This window comes from Aspergillus brasiliensis (assembly GCF_001889945.1).
Source record: "Aspergillus brasiliensis CBS 101740 unplaced genomic scaffold ASPBRscaffold_1, whole genome shotgun sequence".
In the NCBI taxonomy this organism is placed as follows: Eukaryota; Fungi; Ascomycota; class Eurotiomycetes; order Eurotiales; family Aspergillaceae; genus Aspergillus; species Aspergillus brasiliensis.
In genome coordinates this window covers 1,934,108-1,956,731 of record NW_027137442.1, presented here as the reverse complement: position 1 = coordinate 1,956,731, position 22,624 = coordinate 1,934,108, and the positions used below count along the sequence as shown (strand labels likewise).

At 51.8% G+C, this 22,624-nt stretch overlaps 12 protein-coding genes across 12 annotated transcripts; 7 read left to right on the top strand and 5 right to left on the bottom strand.

Moving 5' to 3' along the window:
- Positions 1-807: 807 nt before the first annotated feature.
- Positions 808-3,001, top strand: ASPBRDRAFT_113236 (putative ATP citrate lyase, subunit 1; the record flags this gene model as incomplete). Its single annotated transcript, XM_067616725.1, has 5 exons — positions 808-947; positions 1,004-1,120; positions 1,174-1,363; positions 1,420-2,515; positions 2,574-3,001. The coding sequence occupies 5 exons, from the start codon at positions 808-810 to the stop codon at positions 2,999-3,001; spliced, it is 1,971 nt and encodes a 656-aa protein (XP_067484728.1).
- Positions 3,002-3,641: 640 nt separating this feature from the next.
- On the top strand, positions 3,642-4,403 carry ASPBRDRAFT_112899 (Rpp14/Pop5 family protein; the record flags this gene model as incomplete). Its single annotated transcript, XM_067616700.1, has 2 exons — positions 3,642-3,924; positions 4,030-4,403. The coding sequence occupies 2 exons, from the start codon at positions 3,642-3,644 to the stop codon at positions 4,401-4,403; spliced, it is 657 nt and encodes a 218-aa protein (XP_067484727.1).
- Positions 4,404-4,568: 165 nt separating this feature from the next.
- On the bottom strand, positions 4,569-5,770 carry ASPBRDRAFT_190784 (GTPase GPN2; the record flags this gene model as incomplete). The annotated part of the gene is made up of 3 exons (XM_067620291.1): positions 4,569-5,246; positions 5,315-5,415; positions 5,482-5,770. The coding sequence occupies 3 exons, from the start codon at positions 5,768-5,770 to the stop codon at positions 4,569-4,571; spliced, it is 1,068 nt and encodes a 355-aa protein (XP_067484726.1).
- Positions 5,771-5,938: 168 nt separating this feature from the next.
- On the top strand, positions 5,939-7,325 carry ASPBRDRAFT_166337 (WD40 repeat domain-containing protein). Its single transcript, XM_067619581.1, has 3 exons — positions 5,939-5,978; positions 6,030-6,285; positions 6,363-7,325. The coding sequence occupies exons 1-3, from the start codon at positions 5,969-5,971 to the stop codon at positions 7,159-7,161; spliced, it is 1,065 nt and encodes a 354-aa protein (XP_067484725.1). The 5' UTR covers positions 5,939-5,968; the 3' UTR covers positions 7,162-7,325.
- Positions 7,326-7,395: 70 nt separating this feature from the next.
- On the bottom strand, positions 7,396-8,664 carry ASPBRDRAFT_36695 (ribose-5-phosphate isomerase RKI1). Its single transcript, XM_067623565.1, has 2 exons — positions 7,929-8,664; positions 7,396-7,843 (listed from the first exon to the last, which is right to left on the bottom strand). Exons 1-2 carry the CDS (start codon positions 8,305-8,307, stop codon positions 7,401-7,403), a joined length of 822 nt encoding a protein of 273 aa, XP_067484724.1. The 5' UTR covers positions 8,308-8,664; the 3' UTR covers positions 7,396-7,400.
- Positions 8,665-9,065: 401 nt separating this feature from the next.
- On the top strand, positions 9,066-10,799 carry ASPBRDRAFT_112110 (NEDD8-activating enzyme E1 regulatory subunit; the record flags this gene model as incomplete). Its single annotated transcript, XM_067616626.1, has 2 exons — positions 9,066-9,440; positions 9,498-10,799. 2 exons carry the CDS (start codon positions 9,066-9,068, stop codon positions 10,797-10,799), a joined length of 1,677 nt encoding a protein of 558 aa, XP_067484723.1.
- A 516-nt stretch (positions 10,800-11,315) lies between these two features.
- ASPBRDRAFT_25141 (MFS transporter) lies at positions 11,316-13,102 on the top strand (the record flags this gene model as incomplete). Its single annotated transcript, XM_067622141.1, has 5 exons — positions 11,316-11,435; positions 11,522-11,542; positions 11,605-11,662; positions 11,735-11,794; positions 11,856-13,102. 5 exons carry the CDS (start codon positions 11,316-11,318, stop codon positions 13,100-13,102), a joined length of 1,506 nt encoding a protein of 501 aa, XP_067484722.1.
- Positions 13,103-13,139: 37 nt separating this feature from the next.
- ASPBRDRAFT_238764 (uncharacterized protein) lies at positions 13,140-13,687 on the bottom strand. Its single transcript, XM_067622027.1, has one exon. The coding sequence runs from the start codon at positions 13,522-13,524 to the stop codon at positions 13,198-13,200; it is 327 nt and encodes a 108-aa protein (XP_067484721.1). The 5' UTR covers positions 13,525-13,687; the 3' UTR covers positions 13,140-13,197.
- Positions 13,688-13,849: 162 nt separating this feature from the next.
- Positions 13,850-15,655, top strand: ASPBRDRAFT_190779 (putative carboxylesterase; the record flags this gene model as incomplete). The annotated part of the gene is made up of 6 exons (XM_067620290.1): positions 13,850-14,034; positions 14,107-14,276; positions 14,339-14,386; positions 14,440-14,621; positions 14,675-15,016; positions 15,077-15,655. 6 exons carry the CDS (start codon positions 13,850-13,852, stop codon positions 15,653-15,655), a joined length of 1,506 nt encoding a protein of 501 aa, XP_067484720.1.
- Positions 15,656-15,990: 335 nt separating this feature from the next.
- Positions 15,991-18,356, top strand: ASPBRDRAFT_166322 (putative homogentisate 1,2-dioxygenase). The gene is made up of 7 exons (XM_067619580.1): positions 15,991-16,463; positions 16,525-16,547; positions 16,611-16,785; positions 16,840-17,442; positions 17,500-17,662; positions 17,725-17,847; positions 17,914-18,356. The coding sequence occupies exons 1-7, from the start codon at positions 16,344-16,346 to the stop codon at positions 18,171-18,173; spliced, it is 1,467 nt and encodes a 488-aa protein (XP_067484719.1). The 5' UTR covers positions 15,991-16,343; the 3' UTR covers positions 18,174-18,356.
- A 318-nt stretch (positions 18,357-18,674) lies between these two features.
- Positions 18,675-20,893, bottom strand: ASPBRDRAFT_36689 (serine/threonine-protein phosphatase). Its single transcript, XM_067623564.1, has 6 exons — positions 20,260-20,893; positions 20,136-20,177; positions 19,913-20,018; positions 19,314-19,847; positions 19,171-19,243; positions 18,675-19,112 (listed from the first exon to the last, which is right to left on the bottom strand). The coding sequence occupies exons 1-6, from the start codon at positions 20,419-20,421 to the stop codon at positions 19,040-19,042; spliced, it is 990 nt and encodes a 329-aa protein (XP_067484718.1). The 5' UTR covers positions 20,422-20,893; the 3' UTR covers positions 18,675-19,039.
- A 281-nt stretch (positions 20,894-21,174) lies between these two features.
- ASPBRDRAFT_36688 (proteasome inhibitor PI31 family protein) lies at positions 21,175-22,513 on the bottom strand. The gene is made up of 2 exons (XM_067623563.1): positions 22,159-22,513; positions 21,175-22,093 (listed from the first exon to the last, which is right to left on the bottom strand). Exons 1-2 carry the CDS (start codon positions 22,343-22,345, stop codon positions 21,198-21,200), a joined length of 1,083 nt encoding a protein of 360 aa, XP_067484717.1. The 5' UTR covers positions 22,346-22,513; the 3' UTR covers positions 21,175-21,197.
- Between the last annotated feature and the right edge of the window lie 111 nt (positions 22,514-22,624).

The window sequence follows — 22,624 nt, the reverse complement described above, 5'->3', positions numbered from 1 at the left end:
CCATCAATCTCCCCATCTCCAAATAGAGACCAGAATTATCGGCTTCTACCTGCGCAATGTCATTTCGGGTTGCGAGTCACTAGTCGCTTTGAAACGTCCCCATAGTTACTATTCTAGCGAAGTGATCCATTGTGATCCATTGTGATCCATCCTTGTCGTGATTTCCCCAACTGGGTTGTTTCGGACCAGGTTCCCATTTAATACCGTATGGTACGATCGATACGTACCCCATTCATACGCCCATACCAGCTGTGTATGTACCTGCTCTTTCCTCACTTGGCCCCATAATTTTTCTAACCCCCCCATCAAGCTTCCCGATATCGTCCCCTCCTTTAGCTACTTTTTTTTGTCCGTTCCATTTCCTTTTTATCTTACCTCTTGTTTTTCTCTCGCATCTCCCGTCTTTTTCCCATCAGTCCACTTCTCTCCTCCTCCTCCCTCCATTTTCCCATTTCTCCATCTGGTTGCCTCCCTCTTCCAGCTTCCTACTCTCCTCTTCTTCCTCTTGTTCCTCTACCCATCCTAAACCACTTCCTTTGTGTTCAGGTCGCAGTCTCACGAAGCGGCTTGTCACTATCCTCACTTTATCTATATCTTCCATACCCTACCTAATAATATCCTCCTTTAATCCTCTCTCCTATTCCCAACTCTGTTGACAGGTATGTGGGCTGTCCGATATATTACCCTACCACGGCGGATACATTTCCCCTCCCACGGATTCTTCCCATACGGCACCTGCTTCCAACGAAAACCTTCTTGAACTCTTGACACTGACATCTTGCTGCATTCATAGAGTATTCAGCCAACATGCCTACCTCTGCTCCCCTCGTCAACACCGCCAATGGCGCCTCCGCCAACGACAACATCACCCGCTTCGACCCCCCCAGCCGTGTGCGCTCTCCTCTCAGCAACGCCCTCTTCCACAACAAGACGAGATGTTTCGTATAGTAAGTGGCGGTCTCGAGCCGTGCTCAATTGCTCCCTGGCTGACAATATGCCACAGTGGTATGCAGCCCCGCGCTGTCCAGGGTATGCTTGACTTCGACTTCATCTGCAAGCGTTCCACTCCCTCCGTCGCCGGTATCATCTACACCTTCGGTGGCCAGTTCGTGAGCAAGATGTATGGCAAACCAGGCCCCATCTCACGAATTGAGATACTAATGCAATTGTTAGGTACTGGGGTACCAGCGAGACTCTCCTCCCCGTCTACCAGGATGTCTCCAAGGCCATGGCCAAGCACCCTGACGTTGACACCGTTGTCAACTTCGCCTCTTCCCGTTCCGTCTACAGCTCTACCATGGAGCTCATGGAGTGCCCCCAGATCCGCTGCATTGCCATCATTGCTGAGGGTGTCCCCGAGAGAGTAAGTCTTGTGCCCCGAAACGAAACCATGATGCTCTCCTACTAACAGCAGAACAGCGCGCACGTGAGATCATGGTCACTGCCAAGGAGAAGGGCATCACTATCATCGGACCTGCTACCGTCGGTGGTATCAAGCCCGGTGCCTTCAAGATCGGTAACACTGGTGGTATGATGGACAACATCGTTGCCTCCAAGCTCTACCGCCGGGGTTCCGTCGGTTACGTCTCCAAGTCCGGTGGTATGTCCAACGAACTGAACAACATCATCTCTCAGAACACCGATGGTGTCTACGAGGGTGTTGCCATTGGTGGTGACCGTTACCCCGGTACCACTTTCATCGACCACCTGCTCCGCTACCAGGCCGAGCCTGAGTGCAAGATCCTGGTTCTGCTGGGTGAGGTCGGTGGTGTTGAGGAGTACCGCGTCATTGAGGCCGTCAAGAACGGCACCATCACCAAGCCCATTGTCGCCTGGGCCATCGGTACCTGCGCTAGCATGTTCAAGACTGAGGTTCAGTTCGGTCACGCTGGTGCCTCTGCCAACTCCGACCTCGAGACGGCCGTTGCCAAGAACAAGGCCATGCGCGAGGCCGGTATCTTCGTTCCCGAGACCTTCGAGGACCTTCCCCAGACCCTCAAGCAGGTCTACGAGGACCAGGTCAACAAGGGCATCGTCAAGCCCCAGCCTGAGCCTGTCCCCCCGAAGATCCCCATCGACTACTCCTGGGCTCAGGAGCTGGGTCTCGTCCGTAAGCCCGCTGCTTTCATCTCCACCATCTCCGACGACCGTGGCCAGGAGCTCCTCTACGCCGGTATGCCCATCTCTGATGTCTTCCGTGAGGACATTGGTATCGGTGGTGTCATGTCTCTTCTGTGGTTCCGCCGCCGCCTCCCTGCCTACGCCAGCAAGTTCCTCGAGATGGTTCTCATGCTTACTGCTGACCACGGTCCCGCCGTGTCTGGTGCCATGAACACCATCATCACCACTCGTGCCGGCAAGGACTTGATCAGCGCTCTCGTCTCTGGTCTCCTGACCATTGGTTCTCGTTTCGGTGGTGCCCTGGACGGCGCTGCTGAGGAGTTCACCAAGGCCTTCGACAAGGGCATGAGCCCCCGTGACTTCGTTGACACCATGCGCAAGGAGAACAAGCTGAGTAAGTGAACCGTCATTGTATTTGATCATCCGACCAGCTTCGCTAACCATGCCCACAGTCCCCGGTATTGGTCACCGTGTCAAGTCCCGCAACAACCCCGATCTCCGTGTCGAGCTCGTCAAGGAGTTCGCCAAGAAGCACTTCCCCAGCACCAAGCTGCTCGACTACGCCATTGCTGTCGAGACCGTGACCACCTCCAAGAAGGACAACCTGATCCTCAACGTCGATGGTTGCGTTGCCGTCTGCTTCGTTGACCTGATGCGCAACTGCGGTGCCTTCTCTTCCGAGGAGGTTGAGGACTACATGAAGATGGGTGTCCTCAACGGTCTCTTCGTCCTTGGTCGTTCCATTGGTCTCATTGCCCACTACCTCGACCAGAAGAGACTCCGCACTGGTCTGTACAGACACCCCTGGGATGACATCACCTACCTCCTCCCCGCCCTCCAGAAGGGTGGCTCCGAGGGCCGTGTTGAGGTCAACGTCTAATATCCTACTTGCCCCCCTTAATACATTTACATCTCATGGATTAGTCATAAAATCCGTCATTGTTGACGTCGGAGTTGTGATGGCCTGTTTTCATTTCGCCCATATTTTCTGCATCGGTTTGGTTCGCTTCATATCTCATCTATTTCAACTTACAATCTGTAGTGGCACATGTGGCATGACTTGCTGTTAAAAGGTTGATGAATATCACGCAACGATTTTAGAAATGCGCATTCACTAGAAATTTTGTAGACAACCGTAGCTGTAGATGGCTGTTTTTGACGTTCTATACTTCTTTAGACAAATAGGTTAAGTACTCCGCGGTTCCTTCCGAGAAGGCGGTAGATCCGTCCCCGGCCCACATGCACGGCAGAAAAACGGGCCTATGCCCGCGCCGATCTGCTCAATATAACTGCCATTCCTCCAGCTCTCAAACTAATCAATTGTCTTGAAAACCCTCAAGCAATACAATCGCTTAATTGTCGATAATACCACACGCGCGTCCTACCAGGGACTGTCCCGCAACAAGCTTATCTTCAAGACCCATTCCGCAAACCCCCTCCCACCATACTTACACCACCACCACCACCACTACGACGCCTTGAATCTATCCCTCCTCCAAGTATCAAAGTACTGCTAAACAATGGTCCGCCTCAAACACCGCTACCTCCTTCTCGACATTCTTTACCCGGACCCATCGACATGGCCCTCGGCCACATCTGCTACTGCTCCAACCTCGCGCACCCAGAACCCCCCACCATCCAAATCGAAATCGAAATCGCAAGCGCAGTTACAGATCCATTCGCCGACATCTGATGCCCTGACACCCGGTTTGTTAGCGAAAATGGTCAGGGAGGAAGTCGCCCTCATGTTTGGCGATTATGGCGTTGGTAGATTGGGTGGTGCGGGTGCGGGGAGTATTAGTGGTATGATTTAAAATCTCTTGGTTTATTCCCTTTGTTTTTTTTTTTTTTTTTTTTTTTTTCTTGTGTGATGATGGGACTATTTGGCTGATTTGATGAATGGTATAGTGAAATATCTTTCTCCTGCTACTTCAACGGCTATCATTCGGTGTCCTCGGGCGGCGTTCAGGATTGTCTGGACGGCGCTTACGTGCATGTCGCAGGTCCCTGGGTTTAGTGAACCGGGTTCGAAGAGGGCGAATACGACCAGATCTTGTGTGTTTCGGGTGATTCGCGTGTCGGGGACGATGCGCAAGGCGGAGGAGGAGGCCATTCGGAGGGCGAGGAGGGAGATTGTTCGGTTGAGGGAGGCGGAGGAGACTGGGGTTCTGGAGGGGTTGCTGGGAGGGTTGGTGGATGCGCAGGAGAGTACGCCGCTTACTACTGAGGGGGAGGATGTGGTTGAGGATGTGATGATGGAGAGTGAGGATGAGGATGAATGATTGATGGGATAATGTGTATGGAGGCATTGGTTTGGGTGCTGGGGAGTTTTGTCTTGATCGTTTTTCATTAGAGATACCCTATATTATACAGTGTGTGTGTATGTATGTATGTGTGTGTGAATATAGATGCTGGGATAGATTCCATCCATGTCATGTCATGTCACGTCATGATTTTCGTATAACCTTCACGCCGCCATCTGGTATCGAACCCCGACCCAGATCGTCGTATTCGTCGTCATCAAAGTCTGGGTGGGGAGTAGGCTTCTGCTCTGATGCTCCTTCGGCGGCTTGTTGCTCCGCGGCTTTGGCTTCTTTCTCCAGCTCCTTTAGCTCGTGTTCATCGTACGTGTCCTTCGCGTCGAGCCACCGCTCTTGCACATCCCGGATGTCCATCTGTCCCAAGCCTTCTCGGACAGCAACCTGCCAGATGCTGTCGTTGGCACCCTCAGCGGGTCCGAAGACGTAGCCGCTGGCACGGTCGATAACGTGCAGTAGGTTCATCATGCTCTTCTTGTCTTCTACAGCTAGCGTCTCGAAGTTCACTAGACCGAATTCCTCCACTAGGTCGATGATAGCGTTGTTGAGCGGCCCGAATTTCTCATGCGATAGCCGTGATGACTCGGCTTCGAGGTGCGGGAGGAGGTAGCTGAGGTCTTGCACTTCTGTGTAGTAATCGAGGTTGAAGGGCAGCGGGGCATAGTTGGATAGGTTGTCGATTTTAGTGAGGACGTTCAGGTGAGGTAGGTCCATTTGGAGCATGGCGCGGAGGGAGAGGAGAAGAGCAGAAATGTACATCGATGGTAGTGTGAGGTTGTAGGAGTCAATGAGATGGATCACGATGAGCTGTGCATCATCCGTTTGTCAGTATTCGCATGGCATGGAACACTCCGGATGGGACGGGTAGGACATACTCTGTAGCCCATTTTTTGTAACTTGAAGAAGATGTTCCGCAGGGAAGAGTGGTGAGTGAATAGTTCAACTTGGCCAGGGCAGTCGAACAAGACGTAGTCCTCTATCATATACAAACAAGCATTAGCGTTTGATCTTGTAACATCCTCAGACGGCAGAATGCGCATACCTCCGAGATCCTTCAGCCCTTCCTCAAGCCAGTCAAAGTTCTCCTCTAATTCTTCCAGCGCATACAATATACCCCCGTTAGGCCCCAACTGATCCTCGCTCATAATCTCCTCTAACGTGACAAGGTCGCGAACGTCCAGCGCGCACGGATATGATGTTTTATCATTTGCGGGGTCCAGATTCACAATGGAGCATTTGCGACCAATAGCTCCGAGGAACTGGTGCATGCCATTGCAGTAGGTGGACTTCCCGGCGCCCGGGGGCCCTATCACGAGTTGTGCGAACGGCATGATGAAGATCTGCGCACAAGAATGTGTTCGATCCAGAGAATGTCCGACGTCAATGCCATTAATCGATGATGATGGCGGGGAGAATATTCCAGGGCGGTGTTGGGCGGCAGAAAATGGTCTGAAGGTGAAGCTTCCATGACGACGGGCCGATCAACAACGATATACAATTGGGCTCGTTGAAGGTTCAAACAAAGAATCATGGCGTCACGTAAGTCGCGAAGTGATTTTGTGGAGATTCTCATCAACTGACAAACATCAGATCAATTCTCTGTCGCATCCCCGCCGACGGATGCTATCTCCGCTCTGAAGTTCTCGCCAGATCCCGACTCCACGCGAATCGTCGTTTCTTCATGGGATAAGAACGTGTATCTGTACGACCTGCGCGATGAGAATGGTGCCGTCGGAGAAGGCAAGCTGTTGCAGAAGTTTGAGCATCGTGCTCCGGTGTTGGATGTGTGTTTCGGCGCAACCGAGGATGAGATCTACACGGCTGGCTTGGATTGGGACGTCAAGAAGTGAGTCCAGTCCTGTTCTGCTTGGGCTCCGTTAGCAACCGGCGTATCCTCAATCTATTCTCTGCTGACGACAACAGAATCGATGTAGCATCGTCCACTCAGACCGTCCTCAGCAGCCACGAAGCTGGCGTGCGAAGCGTCGTTTTCAGCAAGGAACACAACCTAGTAATATCCGCATCCTGGGACTCTACGTTGCATGTGCACCCGACGAACGATCCCGTCACAGCGCCCGCTATCATCCCCCTCCCCTCGAAGCCGTTCTCCATGTCTCTTACCGCTACGAAGCTCGTTGTCGCAATGGCTTCCCGCGCACTACACATCTACGACCTGAAAGCATTGGCTATGCTCACCGCTCAGTCGGAGGGTACGGGCCCCAACAAGCTTGAAATCGAACCCTGGCAGCGGAGAGAGAGCAGCCTGAAGTTCATGACTCGCTCGGTGGCATGCATGCCCGACGATGCCGGGTACGCGTCATCCAGTATTGAGGGCCGTGTCGCGGTCGAATGGTTCGACCCGTCTGCGGAGTCGCAGGCCCGCAAGTATGCTTTCAAGTGCCACAGACAGACGGCGGACGATGTCGATGTGGTCTACCCTGTCAACGCGCTTGCGTTCCACCCGGTCCACGGTACGTTTGCATCTGGTGGCGGTGATGGAGTGGTCGCGCTTTGGGATGGTATTGCGAAGAGGAGAATCAGACAGTACCAGAAGTATCCGTCGAGTGTGGCTGCCGTGGACTTTAGCGGTAATGGAAAATACCTGGCGATTGCGATTAGTCCGGGCTTCGAGGATGGGAAAGATGATGTTGTGGAAGGGACCGTTAAGATCTTTGTACGTGAGCTTGGTGAGACGGAAGCGAAGGGGAAGGGCGCCAAATAAGTATGAGTATATTGTCGCCTTATGAAACTAACTTACTTTTTGTATTGATGACCGGCGTGCGGAGACTGGTGTTCTTGTTCTTACTTTTGGTTCATTGATATCACAGTTACGAGGCACCAGGTTATAGAAAGCGTAAAATAGTCCGATTCGTGCTAACAGTCTACATGGTATCATTTGTACTTGTACTTTTTCTTCTAGTCTTCCAACGTATCGTATATGGCGTTAGGGATCAAACCCGATTAAGCAGTGGCCTTTCTGACGGACACCGAGCCGTCAGGCATACCGAAGTAGGCAGCAATAGGCTTCTGGCCTCCGACACCACCGAGCGCCTGCGCCTGCGGACCCGTCACGCCAGAGAAGATACCCACATCGAGAACACCAGGGATTTGCTTGATCGCCTTAGAGAGGGCGTGGACCTCCCAGACGCCATCCTTGCCACTGCCGTCCTTTCCAGCAGCCACGTCTGCCTGAGTCAACAGAGTCTTGAAGGGAGCATCGATCAGGAAGAAGGCCTGGTCGGTCTTCAAGGGGCCTTGCTTCGGATCGGCATTCATACGCACAGCGGGCTCAATGCTGCCAATCTCCTTGAGAGCACCGAGAACCCGACGGGCCGCGATAGGAGCAACTTCGATGGGGATGTACTTCCAGCCGGTGAGCAGGCGGGACTGGAGCTTGCGGGAATCTATCAAGCGGGGCGTTAGTGCACATGCCATTTATAGAAGTGCCAGTACAATTCGGAGTATCATGTCAGCGCAAGATATACGCACCAGCCACACAGATGAACTCCTTGGCCTGAAGAGCCACGATCTTCTCCTGGAAGAGACAAGCACCACCACCCTTGATCAGGTTCAGCTCGTCGTCGACCTCGTCGGCACCATCGAATGCGACATCCAAGACCGTCCCTTCCGGGAGAGCATCGAAGTCCACCGCGGTCAGACCAGCGTTGACAATCAACTGCTTGGACTGGAAGCCGGTGGGAACGTATTTGGTGGCGGAGGTATCTATTCCGGACTCCTTGATGGCCTCGACCACATAGACAATGGTCGAACCACTGCCAATGCCGACATATTTGGCGTCCTTGGGGTAGTGGTTCTCGACGGCAGCCTTACCGGCTGCGCGCTTTGCGGCTTCGACGACGCTGGCCATGGTGGAATGACGACGGAAGATAGCGCTGGGGACAGAGAAGAGGGGCACAAGGGGCGGAGACAAGCGATCTGGTTGTAAGCAGAGACGAACACGAGGATAAATAGAAGATGAGGGGGAACTGCCGAGCCGGGGTCTGTTATTAGATCAGTCAGTAGGCGGACTATTCCGGGACCAGAAACCCTCGAATCGAGCCCCTGCAAATTCGGGGAGGAACCGTCAAATGTAGTGGATGCCCGCGGTGGGGGGAGATGCGAGAAGCCCAAGAAAGTTTCCAGCAAACGGATTGGACCACTTACAAAGAGGACAGACAGCCACGCGGGAGTGCGAATCTCATGGCATAGCAATTGAGATCTTGACACCTTACACTATTTGTCTAGGTTCGTCTATAAATGCAGCAATCTGCTGTGACTCAAGAGGGACTGACTGTTTGTTTCGGCGTGTTTTCCTCCGGCGGGGTTGTGTCGTCATAGTTAGTGCAGCCTCAGGCATAGAGGCAGCAAGGCCACCAACAGCTCTGGTGGGTCCGTGCATCGCATTGATCATGTGACTATAGCCAACATATGGATTCCAACGCTCTTACTTGACCAGAATATCAATACTTTCAGCAAACCATCAGTCCATTCGGGTGCTCGGGTTCTTGCTGATCCCTCTATCCACAGCCAGGGATTACCACTGGAACATTGTCCAGTTCGTTGACTCCCCACTTCTCATCCAACTCATCTTCGTTTATCTCCGTCTCTTCTCCGCTTTAGCCCCTCATGGCAGAGGCCTTCCCGAGTGCTTTGGTTGGACCATCCTCGAAAGAGAGGAAATATGATCGCCAATTACGCTTGTGGGCAGCAAGTGGACAGCAAGCTCTAGAAGAGTCCCGCGTGCTTCTCGTCAACTCGGACGAAGCCTGGGGCAAGCACAACACGGGTGTAACCGGCGTAGTCGGCGTGGAAACCCTCAAGAACCTTGTACTTCCTGGAATTGGAGGCTTCACGATTGTGGACCCTGCACTTGTTACTGAGCCGGATCTCGGAGTCAATTTCTTCCTAGAAGAAGAAAGCCTGGGGAAGTCCCGAGCGGAGGAGACCTGTCGGTTGCTACGAGAATTAAACCCAGACGTAGATGGAAGCTTCTATACCAAGGTAACGCCTCTCCCTCAATCTAACTTTATTGCCCGCTAGAGCTAACGAAGTTTGAAGTCAATCACAGAACTGTTGAGGGACCCAGAGTTTCTTCCACAGCACAAGCTGGTCTTGGTATCTGGACCGGTAAAACGCCCTTCTTTGGAGGCCATATGCAAGGCTGCTAAAGAATTCGGCATCCCAGTAATCTACACACGCTCGGTTGGATTTTATTCGACCTTTTCTGTTCAGCTCCCGGCTGCATTTCCTATAGTAGAGACACACCCAGATCCTGAAAGCACACAAGATCTCCGTCTCCTAAACCCTTGGCCTGAGCTGGCAGCAGTCGGTGCTAGCATTCGCAACTTGGACAGCCTGGATGACCACCAACATGGGCATGTCCCGTACATCCTGCTTCTTCTCCATTATCTGGAGAAATGGAAAGAAGCGCACGATGGCCAGGTCCCGTCGAACTACAAGGAGAAATCGGAGTTCAGGGAACTGGTGCGGTCTAGTGCAAGGACAAGCAACCCCGAAGGTGGCGAGGAGAACTACGATGAGGCTGTTGCTGCAGTGCTGAAGTCACTGAACCCATTCAGCCTACGCAGTTCCCTTCGCGAGATCTTCGAGATGGAGGAATGCAAGCGCCCGGGTCCAGATTCTGCTAACTTCTGGATTATCGCAGCGGCCATACGTGAATACTACCAAAGACATAGTGTACTTCCTCTGCCGGGCTCCTTACCTGACATGAAAGCTCAAACAGCCGACTACGTTTCCCTTCAGAATATTTACAAGTCAAAGGCCCGCAAGGACTTGGAAGAAGTCACCAAGATTGTCCGTGGCCTTGAAGAACAGCTTGGACCACGCCCGGCCCCAGCTTCGGACAAAGATATTGAGGTCTTCTGCAAGAATGCGGCTCACATCAAGGTTATCCATGGCCGCGATATTCCCATAGTGAACGGGGAGGCATACACTCTGAAGGCCATCCGGAACAACATCAATATTCCCGACTCTCTCGTGCCGACCTTCATTGCTTTCCAGGTCCTGGACGACATAATTACCGACATCCAAGCGGGCAAGAAATCAGAAGATTCCTTGGACGATAAGAAGGTGTGGGACTCTGCAATCAACCACATTCTTGGTGCGCTTCAACCGGAAGATCCATCCGCTATCGATGAAGAAGATGCAAGGGAACGCATCCAACAAGCAGCCCAGGAGCTACGGAGGACGCAAGGCGGCGAGCTACACAACATCTCTTCGCTCACCGGAGGACTCGTTGCGCAAGAAGCGCTCAAAGTAATTACCAGGCAGTACGTGCCCTTGGATAATACTTGCATTTTTGACGGGGTACGCAGCCGCAGCGAGATGTACAAGCTGTGAAGACGGTGGCGAATCCAGAGCCTCCAATAGCCCCGATAAGGCAGCATCATGCCATGAGTCACGAAAATCGATACACCATTTAAACATTTGGTCAAGTATTATTTACATTCACTGTTCGAAAAGCAGCAGGATTCAGCCACTCTTCTCCGCAGTAAACTGTAAACATCTCATTCCGTCCCAGTGATGCTCCTGTGATCAACCCCTAGATGAGACTAGGCTCGGGGCCCGCGGGTACCGAGCGGCTCACATAGTAACAGGTTTTTGACCTGATTAGCCACACCTCCCTTTCCAAGTATAACTAGACCCTTAATCCTGACACCAAGTAGATCCCATCTAGCCACGTACCTGATATCAAGTAATCTTTTTGATCTGCAATACGCCAAAGAAAAAAAAATCTGTCAATTTCCACACACACCCCGCTGAAGCGCTGCAAAAAGGTCTCCCCGATGTTGCGCACCGACCCAGTCCCAACCAAACACTAGTACATACAGTCCTTATAGCATAAAATTGCATAATATGGCCTGGAATTTGCGTGGCTTAGTGCCAGGGCAGAATGACACCAAGCCACCGGTCTTTCTGAAGTGGAGGTCATCGAATGCTTTTATTATTTTCGTGGTGGTTTTTGCTGTCTTCACGGTATGCTATGCGTTGTCTTTGATTTGCTTTGCTCGGACCCTTGATCCGTATCTAGCTACACGTGCTGATTACCAGATGTTGGATAGGATGTTTTACTCTATGGACTGGTACGTGGCTTGAACTGTACCGATCGATGGGTTTGTTGTGCTGACATTGAACCTTATTGTAGATTGTCCCTGTGGCTCCTACCGCTTTGCATGAGAGGGTTGGGATGTCGGTTGATCAAGGTGAGTTGACTCGGTCAATTATGTCCTCTTCTGTCTCTATAATGAGCTATTGCTGATTATGGTGTGTGGTAGAACAATCGTGGACGTCTATCTTGTTAGCGTTGTATGGTGCAGCGCTGTTAGCAACATCGCGTAAGTATCATCCTTGATATCAGTTGAATGAATGTCCTTGCTGATTGACTGGAATATTCAGCCGTTGCGGGCTACATTGCCGACCGCTTTGAATCTCGATGGTGGCCACTCATTGTTGGATTGCTCGCATTGGGCGCTTCCACGGCTCTTCTCTGCGTTGGGACTCACCTTAGTCTCTGGATAATTGGCCGTATCTTTCAGGGAGCTTCCGCAGCGGTGGTATGGACGGTCGGGGCTGCGTTGCTCGTCGACACCGTTGGTAAAGAGGGCATTGGGCAGGCGATGGGTTATATCGGGATGGGTATGACCTTTGGAATCATGGGTGGGCCGCTTCTTGGTGGTGTCATCTACGCCCGTGGCGGATACTATGCCGTCTTTGCTCTGGCGTTTGCTCTCGTTGGTGTTGACATTGTTTTGCGATTGATCATGATCGAGAAGAAGCATGCTGTGAAGTGGTTGCAGCATGAAAAGGATCAGAGCCCGGATTTTACGCCGTCTGTGACAACGGAGAAGTGCTTTGATATGGATGATGCTACGGACCGTTCGCCCGCTGTTGCATCTGATGATAACCCAGAGGATCCGGTTTCAATCCGACAGCAGTCTTCTGAATCCTCTGCTCCTACAAGTCCCAAAAAGACTAGAAGCGCTGTCTTGACTCTTCTTGCTTCAGAGCGCATGATAGTTACCATTTGGGCTTACTTCATCGTCTCTGTGGTCTTGACTTCGTTTGACAGCGTCCTTCCTCTCTTCGTCGAGGACACCTTTGGCTGGGACCAGACAGGCCAGGGGCTCATTTTCGTGCCCTTGTCAGTTCCTCATATTTCAGATCCATTCTTCGGCTGGATCAACGACAAATATGCCAATGCACGACGTTACATGGCGGCAGGAGCACTCTTTACAACCGTTCCTTTTATGGTGCTGCTCCGTCTTGTCACGCACGACTCGATGGGCCAGAAGGTATTGTTATGTGCATTGTTGACCCTTGTTGGCTTTTGTATAGCCTCGCTGATGCCTCCTCTGTTGGTCGAGGCGTCCTATATCGTGCAGGAAAAGGAGGCACAGGACCCGAATATTTTCGGCAAGGGTGGTGCCATGGCCTTGGCGTATGGCATTCTCAACTCAGCGTATGCTGCTGGAACGATTGTTGGCCCGTTCTTTGCGGGGTTTATCCGGGAGAGTGCGGGCTGGAAGACCATGACGTGGGCATTGGCCCTGTTGACTGGTGTCTCTGGTGTGCCTATTCTGTTGTTCTTGGGCGGGTTTCTGTTCAGGAAGAAGCAAAGTGAATCGGCTTCATCGGTGGAGTGATTGACCTGAAGACCTTTTCAGAAAGGAATTTAACAGGCTTACACGACGGACCACATATAATGGCGTGTACATAAGTTAGTATAGTAATTCTCAGCTCAATAGACATAGAAATCACATGACCTTTCATCAAAACCAAGCGTATCGAAGATTCTAGTGTAGTGACTAGTGACAGCGTGAAGAATAACCACCCTCGGGAGGTGATGTTGCGAGAGGGAATTGAAAGACAACCTCGCTTCAACAGTTAGTTCGATTTGATTAGTGAGATCCATCTTCCAGCACTCACAGAACGGCAAGAAAATCAACTCCGCCTCCGTGCCTTCGAACCGAGCAGGCCAGGAACCAAGCAAGATCGACCAAAAGTAGAAAAGGAAGACCCAACTTTGTGCAGCGGGTGGATCTCCCCGCAACAGGCCCCACCACATGACGGAGGGGGGCGGCAAGGCCAAAGTTGCACTCTCTCAGACACACACCCACAATTCAGCCAGTCACCCAGCCAGCCAGCACGGATATCGGCATTTCCTGAGAAATCATGAGCCGGATCATAGAAGAGAGAATGCTGAGAAATCATTGACCAAGACGAAAGCTGAGCTAGGATGGTTCGTCATAGAGAGAATGGCATGCCGGTGGCACCATCATCCCCGCCTCGAGTCTTTTCGGCTGGACCGTTTCTTGACTTTCGTCTCAATCATACTTACTCTTCGCGTGTAGCATACTGTGAAGGTATTGAAGGTTTTAGTCTTGGCAAATATGGCATCTCCGCAGGTACAGCATCAGGGTCTTCGTGCGACTTTCAAGGGGATTGAGAGGGAGTCGAATGGGATCACGGTGAATGAGTTTAGGGGTATCAAGTATGCGTCTGTCCCCGCGCGGTTTGAGCGGGCACAGCCAGTGGGTGACTTTAATGATGCTGTGGTTGATGCTTCTCATTATGGGTATGTTTCCAATGATGTTATGGTGGGAGCTTGGGCTGGATAAGTGCTGATTCTGGATTTGATCCTGCTTAGGCCGAGATGTCCGCAGGTCGATGTTGACGTTCGCCATTTGCTGCGCATTCCAGAGGATTTTCCAATCGAAAAGGAGCCGGAGGATGAGTTCGAATGCTTGAACTTGGATGTTACCTGTCCTCCGGCGTCTTCTGCCAAGGGACCTCTTCCTGTGCTTTTATGGATTTATGGTATGTAACATAGGCTTTCTTTACTATTTGTGTAGTGAACACTGGCTAACTATGCTTCACAGGAGGCTCGCAGGTGGTGACATTCTGCTCAGCTGCGTCCAAGATCTGCGGTAAGAGAGGTCAATAGGATTGTATGATCATCGACTGACAACAGAATTGGTAGATCCCATCAAAATCGTTGCGGATTCTATCAAGTCCGGCCAGCCGATTATCTTTGTCTCAATCAATTATCGGCTCAACATCTTCAGCTTTGGCGACGGGAAGGAGAAGAACCTGGCAGTCAAGGATCAGAAACTGGGTATTGAATGGGTGCGGAACAACATCTCTGCCTTTGGAGGCGATCCGGTATGTACTACGTCGCACGGTCATTTACCACTATCTAATCAATTTTCTCATAGAACAACATCACGCTGGCCGGAGAAAGTGCTGGAGCGGTATATACCCATGCCCATCTAGTCACCGGTACACCAGTCAAGAGGGCCGTTCTGGCATCTGGATCACTGTATCTATCTTCTCCCTTGCCGATTGAGAAGGGCCAGGGTCTCATCAAGGTGTTGGAAGCCAAGGTGCAGGAACTGGGACAGCCGTCGCTTCGGCTGTCGTCGGTGCCTGCTCTCTTGCAGGCATTGAAAGAGAGCAACGTGAACACCATGTGGATACAGGAGGATGAGGACTTCCAAGGATGGGAAAACAAGTCCGAGCTGGTGGACGAACTCATGATCGGTGACACTGAATATGAGGTGAGTAGCCAGTTATTCCGATCTATAAAGTTAAATACTAACAACAACGAACTCGCGCAGTCGGTCATTTGGAGGAACGGGATCGAGACATTTGATGGAGAAGCGATTGCTTCCGCTTTTGAGCAGGATGAGAAATGGGGTACCAAGCTACGCAAGATGTATCAGGTTGTCGCTGATCGACCAACTGCCTGCAAGTTGGGTGCTCTGGATTTTGTGAACGATGTCCGTTATACGCTCCCAGTGGAGGTCGTTTCCGAGAAACTGCAAGCAGCAGGGAAACGCGTCTACAAGTATGTGGTTGACCAGGCGAACCCGTGGCAGGCTTCCAGCCGGGCCCATCATGCTGTTGACCTGCTCTTCTTGTTTGATGGCGTCGACCTATCTTTCAACCCTGCTGCACAGGCGGTTGGTCAGGAGATGCGGAACCGTTGGGTACAGTTCGTCAATGGTGGTAGCCCGTGGTCTACGGAGCGCAGATTCGCCTACGGACCTGTCGGGAGCTGTGGAGAGATTTCTGAGGGACAGTTCGCGTCTAGACGTCGGGTCGAGCATGTAAAAGCTCTTAGGGAGGTTGGAATGGGGGTCTATATGCCTATTGTATTTGCCTTGACGGCGGGCAAGATTAGCTTGCTGAATTAGACACCGCTTAGTCTCAATAGATTGAAGTCACATAGAAGATACAGAATTACCAAACCCCTTCATGTATCCTATGAGATCATTTAGTTGACCTTTGTAACCGTAAATTGTAATATATTGATGCAAAGTACTTCATACATAGTATGAGTATAGTATACATCGGCAATTCCAGCGATGGTTGCTAACCGGGCGCGTCCCCGCAAGCGCAAAGGCGGGCAAACTTCCCCACCGTTACTCAGGCCTGACTCATGTGGGGTCGCTCCACTGGGGGATGCTTGATGTTCCTGTTGTTGCCTCAGTCCCCCGTCGTTTCTACTGCTCTCGGCAACGCTTCCCCCTCGACATCTGCCGAACCTCCCTCCCCATTGCTCTTCCAACTTTCATCCTCGTATGCATCCCCATCCAATACTCCTCAAACTCTGGTCTCATCCATCCATCCTGACTTGCTGTCTTGGAAATCACCTGGCCCGGGTATCCGGATGGCCAGCGGTCTGATTAATTGCTTCATAATGGCTCTCCGCTTGGCTCGACTCCACCGGCTCAAGTATATGATGAGCCTGCTGGAACCTACCCCGACTCTCCTCCCCAGATATCACGATTCATGAACCTTATAAACACTGTATCTTCTTCTACAAGGCCCCTTTACTCCTACAATAGTTCCTTGCCTCTTTCCTGAGACCTACTAGTCACGATGCCCTCCACAAGTGACCTCGCAGACCCCAAGGAATACCAGAAGATCTTCCACTGGGCAGAGACACAGAAGGATGGTACCATTCCTTCCTTCGCTACCAGGAGGAATGACCCCTATGAAGTGAATCTCCCGTGTCATTGCCTTTCTCCCTTGCCTACCGTTGCTAACTCAAAACCAACAGTACCAAGCCGGATTCGGCAACTCGTATGTCAAAGCGCTCTCCTGCATCTAGCGATTCAACTGGCTGATGTAGTTAATCTCTATTAGGTTCGCCTCTGAGGCTGTGCCTGGAACCCTTCCACAGGGCCAAAACAGCCCTCGTAACGTCCGCTTTGGCCTCTACGCCGAGCAGATGACGGCCACGGCCTTTATTGCCCCGAGACATTGCAACAAGAAGGCATGGCTGTACCGTGCCCGTCCGGCTGTTGCTCACCAGGGATTCGTATGTCGTGCACTTCTGTCATTGACGATTGCTACCTGCTTACAATGACTACAGACCGATCTTCCCGACAACAAGGACACAGAAGCCAACTTTCTCCCTCTGAACCCTCGCGTCCATGTCTCTCCCACCCAGCTTGCCTGGCACCCCTTCGACATCCCAACCAGCGGCGAAGTGGACTTCGTGTCTGGTCTGAAGACCGTGGCCGGCTCGGGAGAGCCTACCCTTCGTGAGGGTCTGGCCACCCACGTTTATGTTGCTAACGCTAGCATGACCAAGAAGGCGTTTGTCAACTCGGATGGTGAGATGGTCATCGTTCCCCAACAGGGTGCACTAGATATTCAGACCGAATTCGGTCCTTTGTTCGTCCAGCCAGGAGAGATTGTCGTTATTCAACGTGGCATTCGTTTCCGCGTAGAGCTCCCTGATGGGCCTTCTCGTGGTTACATCCTTGAGATCTGGGGTAGTCAGTTTGAATTGCCTGAGCTGGGACCCCTGGGTGCCAACGGTCTCGCCAATGCACGGGACTTCCTGTTCCCCACGGCCAAGTATGAGATCTCCAAGGAGCCCTGGGAGATTGTGTACAAGCTGGGCGGAAAGTTCTTCAAGAGCACACAGAACCATAGTCCGTTTGACGTGGTTGCCTGGCACGGAAACTATGTATGTTATTCCTCTTTCCAACATGCTTTCAGTCGCAAAGTCTAATGTGTCATACAGGTGCCCTACAAGTACGATATGACCAAGTTCGTCAACGTTGGTTCCATCTCCGTTGATCACATCGACCCCTCCATCTTCTGTGTCCTTACCGCCAAGTCTCGGGATACCACGGCTCCTTTGGCCGATTTGCTCATCTTCTCCCCTCGCTGGGATGTCGCATCACGTACGTTCCTCCCACAGACTGAGCTTGTATGACTCTCGCCTCGCTAACAATAACAATGACAGACACCTACCGGCCCCCGTACTACCACCGCAACGCCGCCTCCGAACTCATGGGTCTTATCTACGGCGACTACGGCGGTCGTTCCGATGCCTTCCAGCCTGGAAGTGTCTCTTTCGAATGTGGCAGTAAGCATCACCCTAGCACCATCACAAATCACAACGAGGCATACAGCTAACTTGTCTACCAACCAGTGGTCCCCCACGGCGTGGCCTACGAAGAGTTCAAAGCGGCAACAGAAGTCGACCCTCCGGCCATGCGGATCTCCGAGGCCTCCATGGCAATCATGTTCGAATCGAGTCGCCCATTCACGATCACAGACTACGCCTGGAACAGCAACAAGCGACACGAACACGAGCCCAAGATGTGGGACAACCTGGTCGATAACTTCTCCAAGCACGAGAAAGAGGTCGAGGAGTTGTTGGCCAAGAAGGCTCAGGGGATGAAGATCTAATTGGATAGCAGCTGCTGTGTTTCATTCCCCCTCCCTTTTTGAGCTTAGCCATTTTCTCTCTGTTCGCGTGCATGTTCTTGTCCTTGTTCATGTTTATGCCCATGGCATGTTTGAATAGTCTTGTACTATACTAGTAGCCTTGTCTGTACATATATTGAAGACAACTAGTTCGTATATGCCAGCACCAGCCTTCTGATTTGTGATTTGTGAAGAAAAGTGACGTGTACATGACGTACAGTCTAGTATATTCAGGTACCCAGTATAGAACGCCATATCTAGAATATTCTAACTTTTCTTTGCCTTTTGAGTGTAGTAGTAGGAAAAGTCATCCACCCCATTTGACGAGGTGAGAGAGATGATAGAAATGAGGGGCAACAAAGTAGAGTATCTACCTACTCCGTACATAGAAATTGCTCGATTTTTTGTGTAGAGCAACATTGCCAAATAGGCAAAGTATGAGGAATGACTACGGTTGGTCTGTCACATTGGGCTCAAATCAAAGCCCACAATGCATAATGGTGGTGTATGTATGTCTACCTGAGGCGTATATCTACTACCGGCTTTCAGGCAGCGACACAGGGCATTATATTACCCCCACCGGGTGGCAAAAAGAGAAACTCATAATGTATGTATGTATGTGTATGTGTGTTATATGACGATACAAAAGAGGCCAAGGTTCTCGGAACGTTCTTTTATTTTCATGAATTGGTATCAACACGGTCAGAAATACGGACATACAATTATTTAGGCCAGACCGCCTTGGTTGTGTCTTTCTTGTGCCAAACGTCCCAGGAGCCCTTTCGAAGGGTCGGAGAACCTCAACTTGCCAGAGGTGAGCCGGTTATGTCTATCACAAAAATCTGAAATCACAGGAAGTAATCGGGTGTGCGCCTCGAGACCATGGGTTCTCCTGCGCGCGGGCAGGGATCGAATTGTAAGCTGTAAATTTGCGTTAGTCTGCTTCTTCGGCATCGCTAGAGGTTTTGTCATCACATACAAGGTATATTTCAGATGCTCGTCAATTTCCATAATTGCGGCTTGGTTACCGCAACGGTAGCAGTAGTTAGGAGCTGGAAAAGAACGTGGTTAGCCATCATCGCCAAACAACGTACAAAGAGAGCCAGAGAGTCTTCTGCATACCGGAGAAAATTGTGACCACATTTCTATCCTGGGACCAGTTGTAACCCTCCATTACCAGCTGGTGCGCCCGTGCCACCAGAGTCAAGCCGTTGTTGTGATTAAATGCCTCCGAAATATCCTGCCCGAATGTGTATCCAGCACCACGGGGAGAGATACCCCAGCCGCATCGGTCGTCGGGGTCACTCCACAGAAGGTCGCACATGGGACCCTCGTGCGGGACCTCCTGAATCCGATCCAGAGAGCGGATGTTGTCAAGGGTGTCGATCGACGGACTCAGACCGCCGTGCAGACAGAAGATCTGGTTCTCAATAAGTGCGGTAAGGGGAAGGTAGTCGAAAAGGTCGGTGAAGTATTTCCACACGTTCGCGTTGCCGTACTTGCGCAGACACTCGTCGTAGAAGCCGTAGACTTGCGTAATCTGGCGGGACTCGTGATTTCCTCGCAGGATGGTGATACGCTGGGGATAACGGATTTTGAGGCAGACAAGGAGCGTGACGGTCTCTACAGAGTAGTAACCACGGTCGACGTAGTCACCTAGCGGGCGGGCGGGTGAGCCAAGGGGGACGACTGGCAGAAGCGGTAACAAGACGCCAACTCACCCATGAACAGGTAGTTTGTATCCGGATTGGGGCCACCAATGCGGAACAGCTCCATCAGATCGTGGAACTGACCGTGTATATCACCGCACACAGTCACTGGACATTTCTATAGATCGAAGAGAAGTCAGTTCCGATCGGTCGCAACGGCCGCGGGGCCACGACCAGTGGCCGGGCAGGGCGGGAAAGGCCACAACAACAATAACAAGAAAAGTCAATCACATACCACGGGCTGCACGTTCGACTCATCTTGCAGAACCTCTCTTGCCTATGTAGAAAAACACAACCACGATTAGGATCATTTCATCTCCAAGAATCACGTATAGTCCCCAGCAAAAAGCAGCACACACCCGATCACAAAGCCTCCGGACATCTTCCTCCGCTAGTTGCTTGCAGGTCATCAAGCTTTCGATCCATCCATCGAGGGTGGGTATGGACCCCGGGTCGGTGGTCGGGGAGAGGTGGTGAGGTTCGGGCGACCGCGCCGTATCGATCTCCATGTTATTGTCCATTTGATAGTGACCACCGGGAGTGAGGAGAAGGGTGGTTGGGGGGAAAAGAGCGAGCTCAAGATGATTGCAACCGAGGGGTGGTGGAGCGGGACCAACTGGGGAGGGGAGGTCTCGTGAGAGGAAGGCGTGGATTTCTTAGAGGGGGAACCAGGTCGGTCGGACGAGACACGGTGCACCCACGGAAATCGGACGAGAAACCAAATTAAAATGGACCAGCAAACCCTGTCGCCCACAGACTGAAGAATGATAAGAGAAGAGAAATAAGGGGGTGAAATGTGGAGGGATTGGGGGGGGATCAAAAGATGAAGAGATAGGTTGAGTGGAGGGGAATGACAAGAGTAGAATCGGGAAAGGGAGGTGTGAGCTGGGATGGGATGGCGGTGGTGGTCAGAGTCAGAGGCACAACTAGTTAGTGAGCAACTCACTGAGTTGATCTGGTGGTGCGAACCCAAACTGGGCTCTTCCCAGTCTGTGCGCCACACCGCCCGCCTTCCTCAGCCACAACTTGACCCGGTTCTTCATTTTTCTTGCCCCAGAATTACTACAGCTTACTATGGTGTGGAGGGAAACAGAAACAAATCATCCACGTAAATCATCATCAATTAATGGAAACAAATAACTTGATTAAATCACAGCAGGATAACACTAATCCTAGCAATTCATATACATACAATTCATATCATCAGTCATTCTGTGTCATCACGTCGTGCACTAACTATGTTACTGTGTAGTTCAAAGTTTGGTCTGCGAACCCCCAACCTCAGCCTCAGCCGCGCTTAAATGATGTCACCACCAAATCCCCCGAACCCTCCGCCAAATCCGCGTCCCCCATACGGCCCCTGTCCTCGTCCAAACGGTGCCCCTTGTCCGGGTCCTACCGGATCATACCGCGATCCGGGTGGTGCTTGAGGATCGTACCCTTGTCCGCGAGGTCCACCAAATAGAGGATCATCGAACGTGGGGTGCATGCCACCACCGCCGCCACCTCCCAGTCCAGGGCCTATGCCTCCTCGCAAAGGATCATGCGGACCTAATCCGGCAGGGTACAAATCTCGGTCTCCGATACTCAATGGATTTCTTCCTCCAGTACCTCCCGGATATCCTCGAGGGGGTCTCTGGATCTCGAATTCATCCTCAAACCCTGGTGGAGGAAAGTCCCCAGCGGGAATGGGTCGCCGGGGAGGCACCGCTAGGGGGTCGTCAAACGGGTACGGCCGAGCGGGTTGGGGCATTGGATCGTCTCGTAGAGGATCATGGCGTGGAGGTCTTTCCAGGGTTCTTTCGCGCAACGTCTCCTGTGGCTGGTCGGATGTATCTTCGTAGCCCTCCTTGTACAGTCCAGGCGCCAGCTTCTGAATGACGTTGATCTTGAATAGTCCGACCAGATCCTGGAGGCGAGAGGGAGATATAAATGCTTCGCAAAGTGCTGCTGGGAGATCCTCGGCGGTCGAAGATACTGGAAGGGCGGACTCGGAGACGTAGTCTTTCACGGGGAGATCGAAGGACGTGGTTTTGTCATCACCCAAAGCCAAAGCGAAAACGACAGCATTATTTCCGATTCGGCTTATCTTGAGGAGATATTGCATCGACGACTGTGAGTGGGCGTAGCGGAAGGCAAAGGCCGTGTTGGCGTTCCATTCTGCGGGGAGTGAGGGGCTATCAGATTGATTCTCTGCGAGGTCGAGAGCCATCAGTAATGCATATTTGAGTACCTTGCAGTGTTCGCATTGCACATACCTAGCGTATGGTCTTCCCCAAGTCCTACTAAGCGGAAGCCCACTGCGGTCATGGACGCATGGCCGACTAGAGCGATCGCCTCGTATGGCGTCTTGAGGCTAGGCGGCGCGGCCCCATTTCCGCGAAGAGCTGTTGCAGCGATCGCCAACACGCTGTTCACGCTGAGGGAATCTGTCCTTTCGGTCATCTTTATGGATGACGAAGATATATTTTGGAAGGATCAGGAATGCGATGTGAGTGTGAGGATGTCTGGATTTAAGAGGTGACTTGAGGGCGCTTACGTCTCTTGTCGCAGCCTGCGGAGAGCCTCGTAATTGATGCTTAGTCAGGATCGCGCCTTTCCACATGGATAACGATCACCAACTGCTATGGTCTGCGCTAACTGAAACACTCAGGTGCAGGTAATGAAGTACTAGTTATAGCACTTTAATATATTACCTAAATACCAGTACTAAGTAAGTCACAA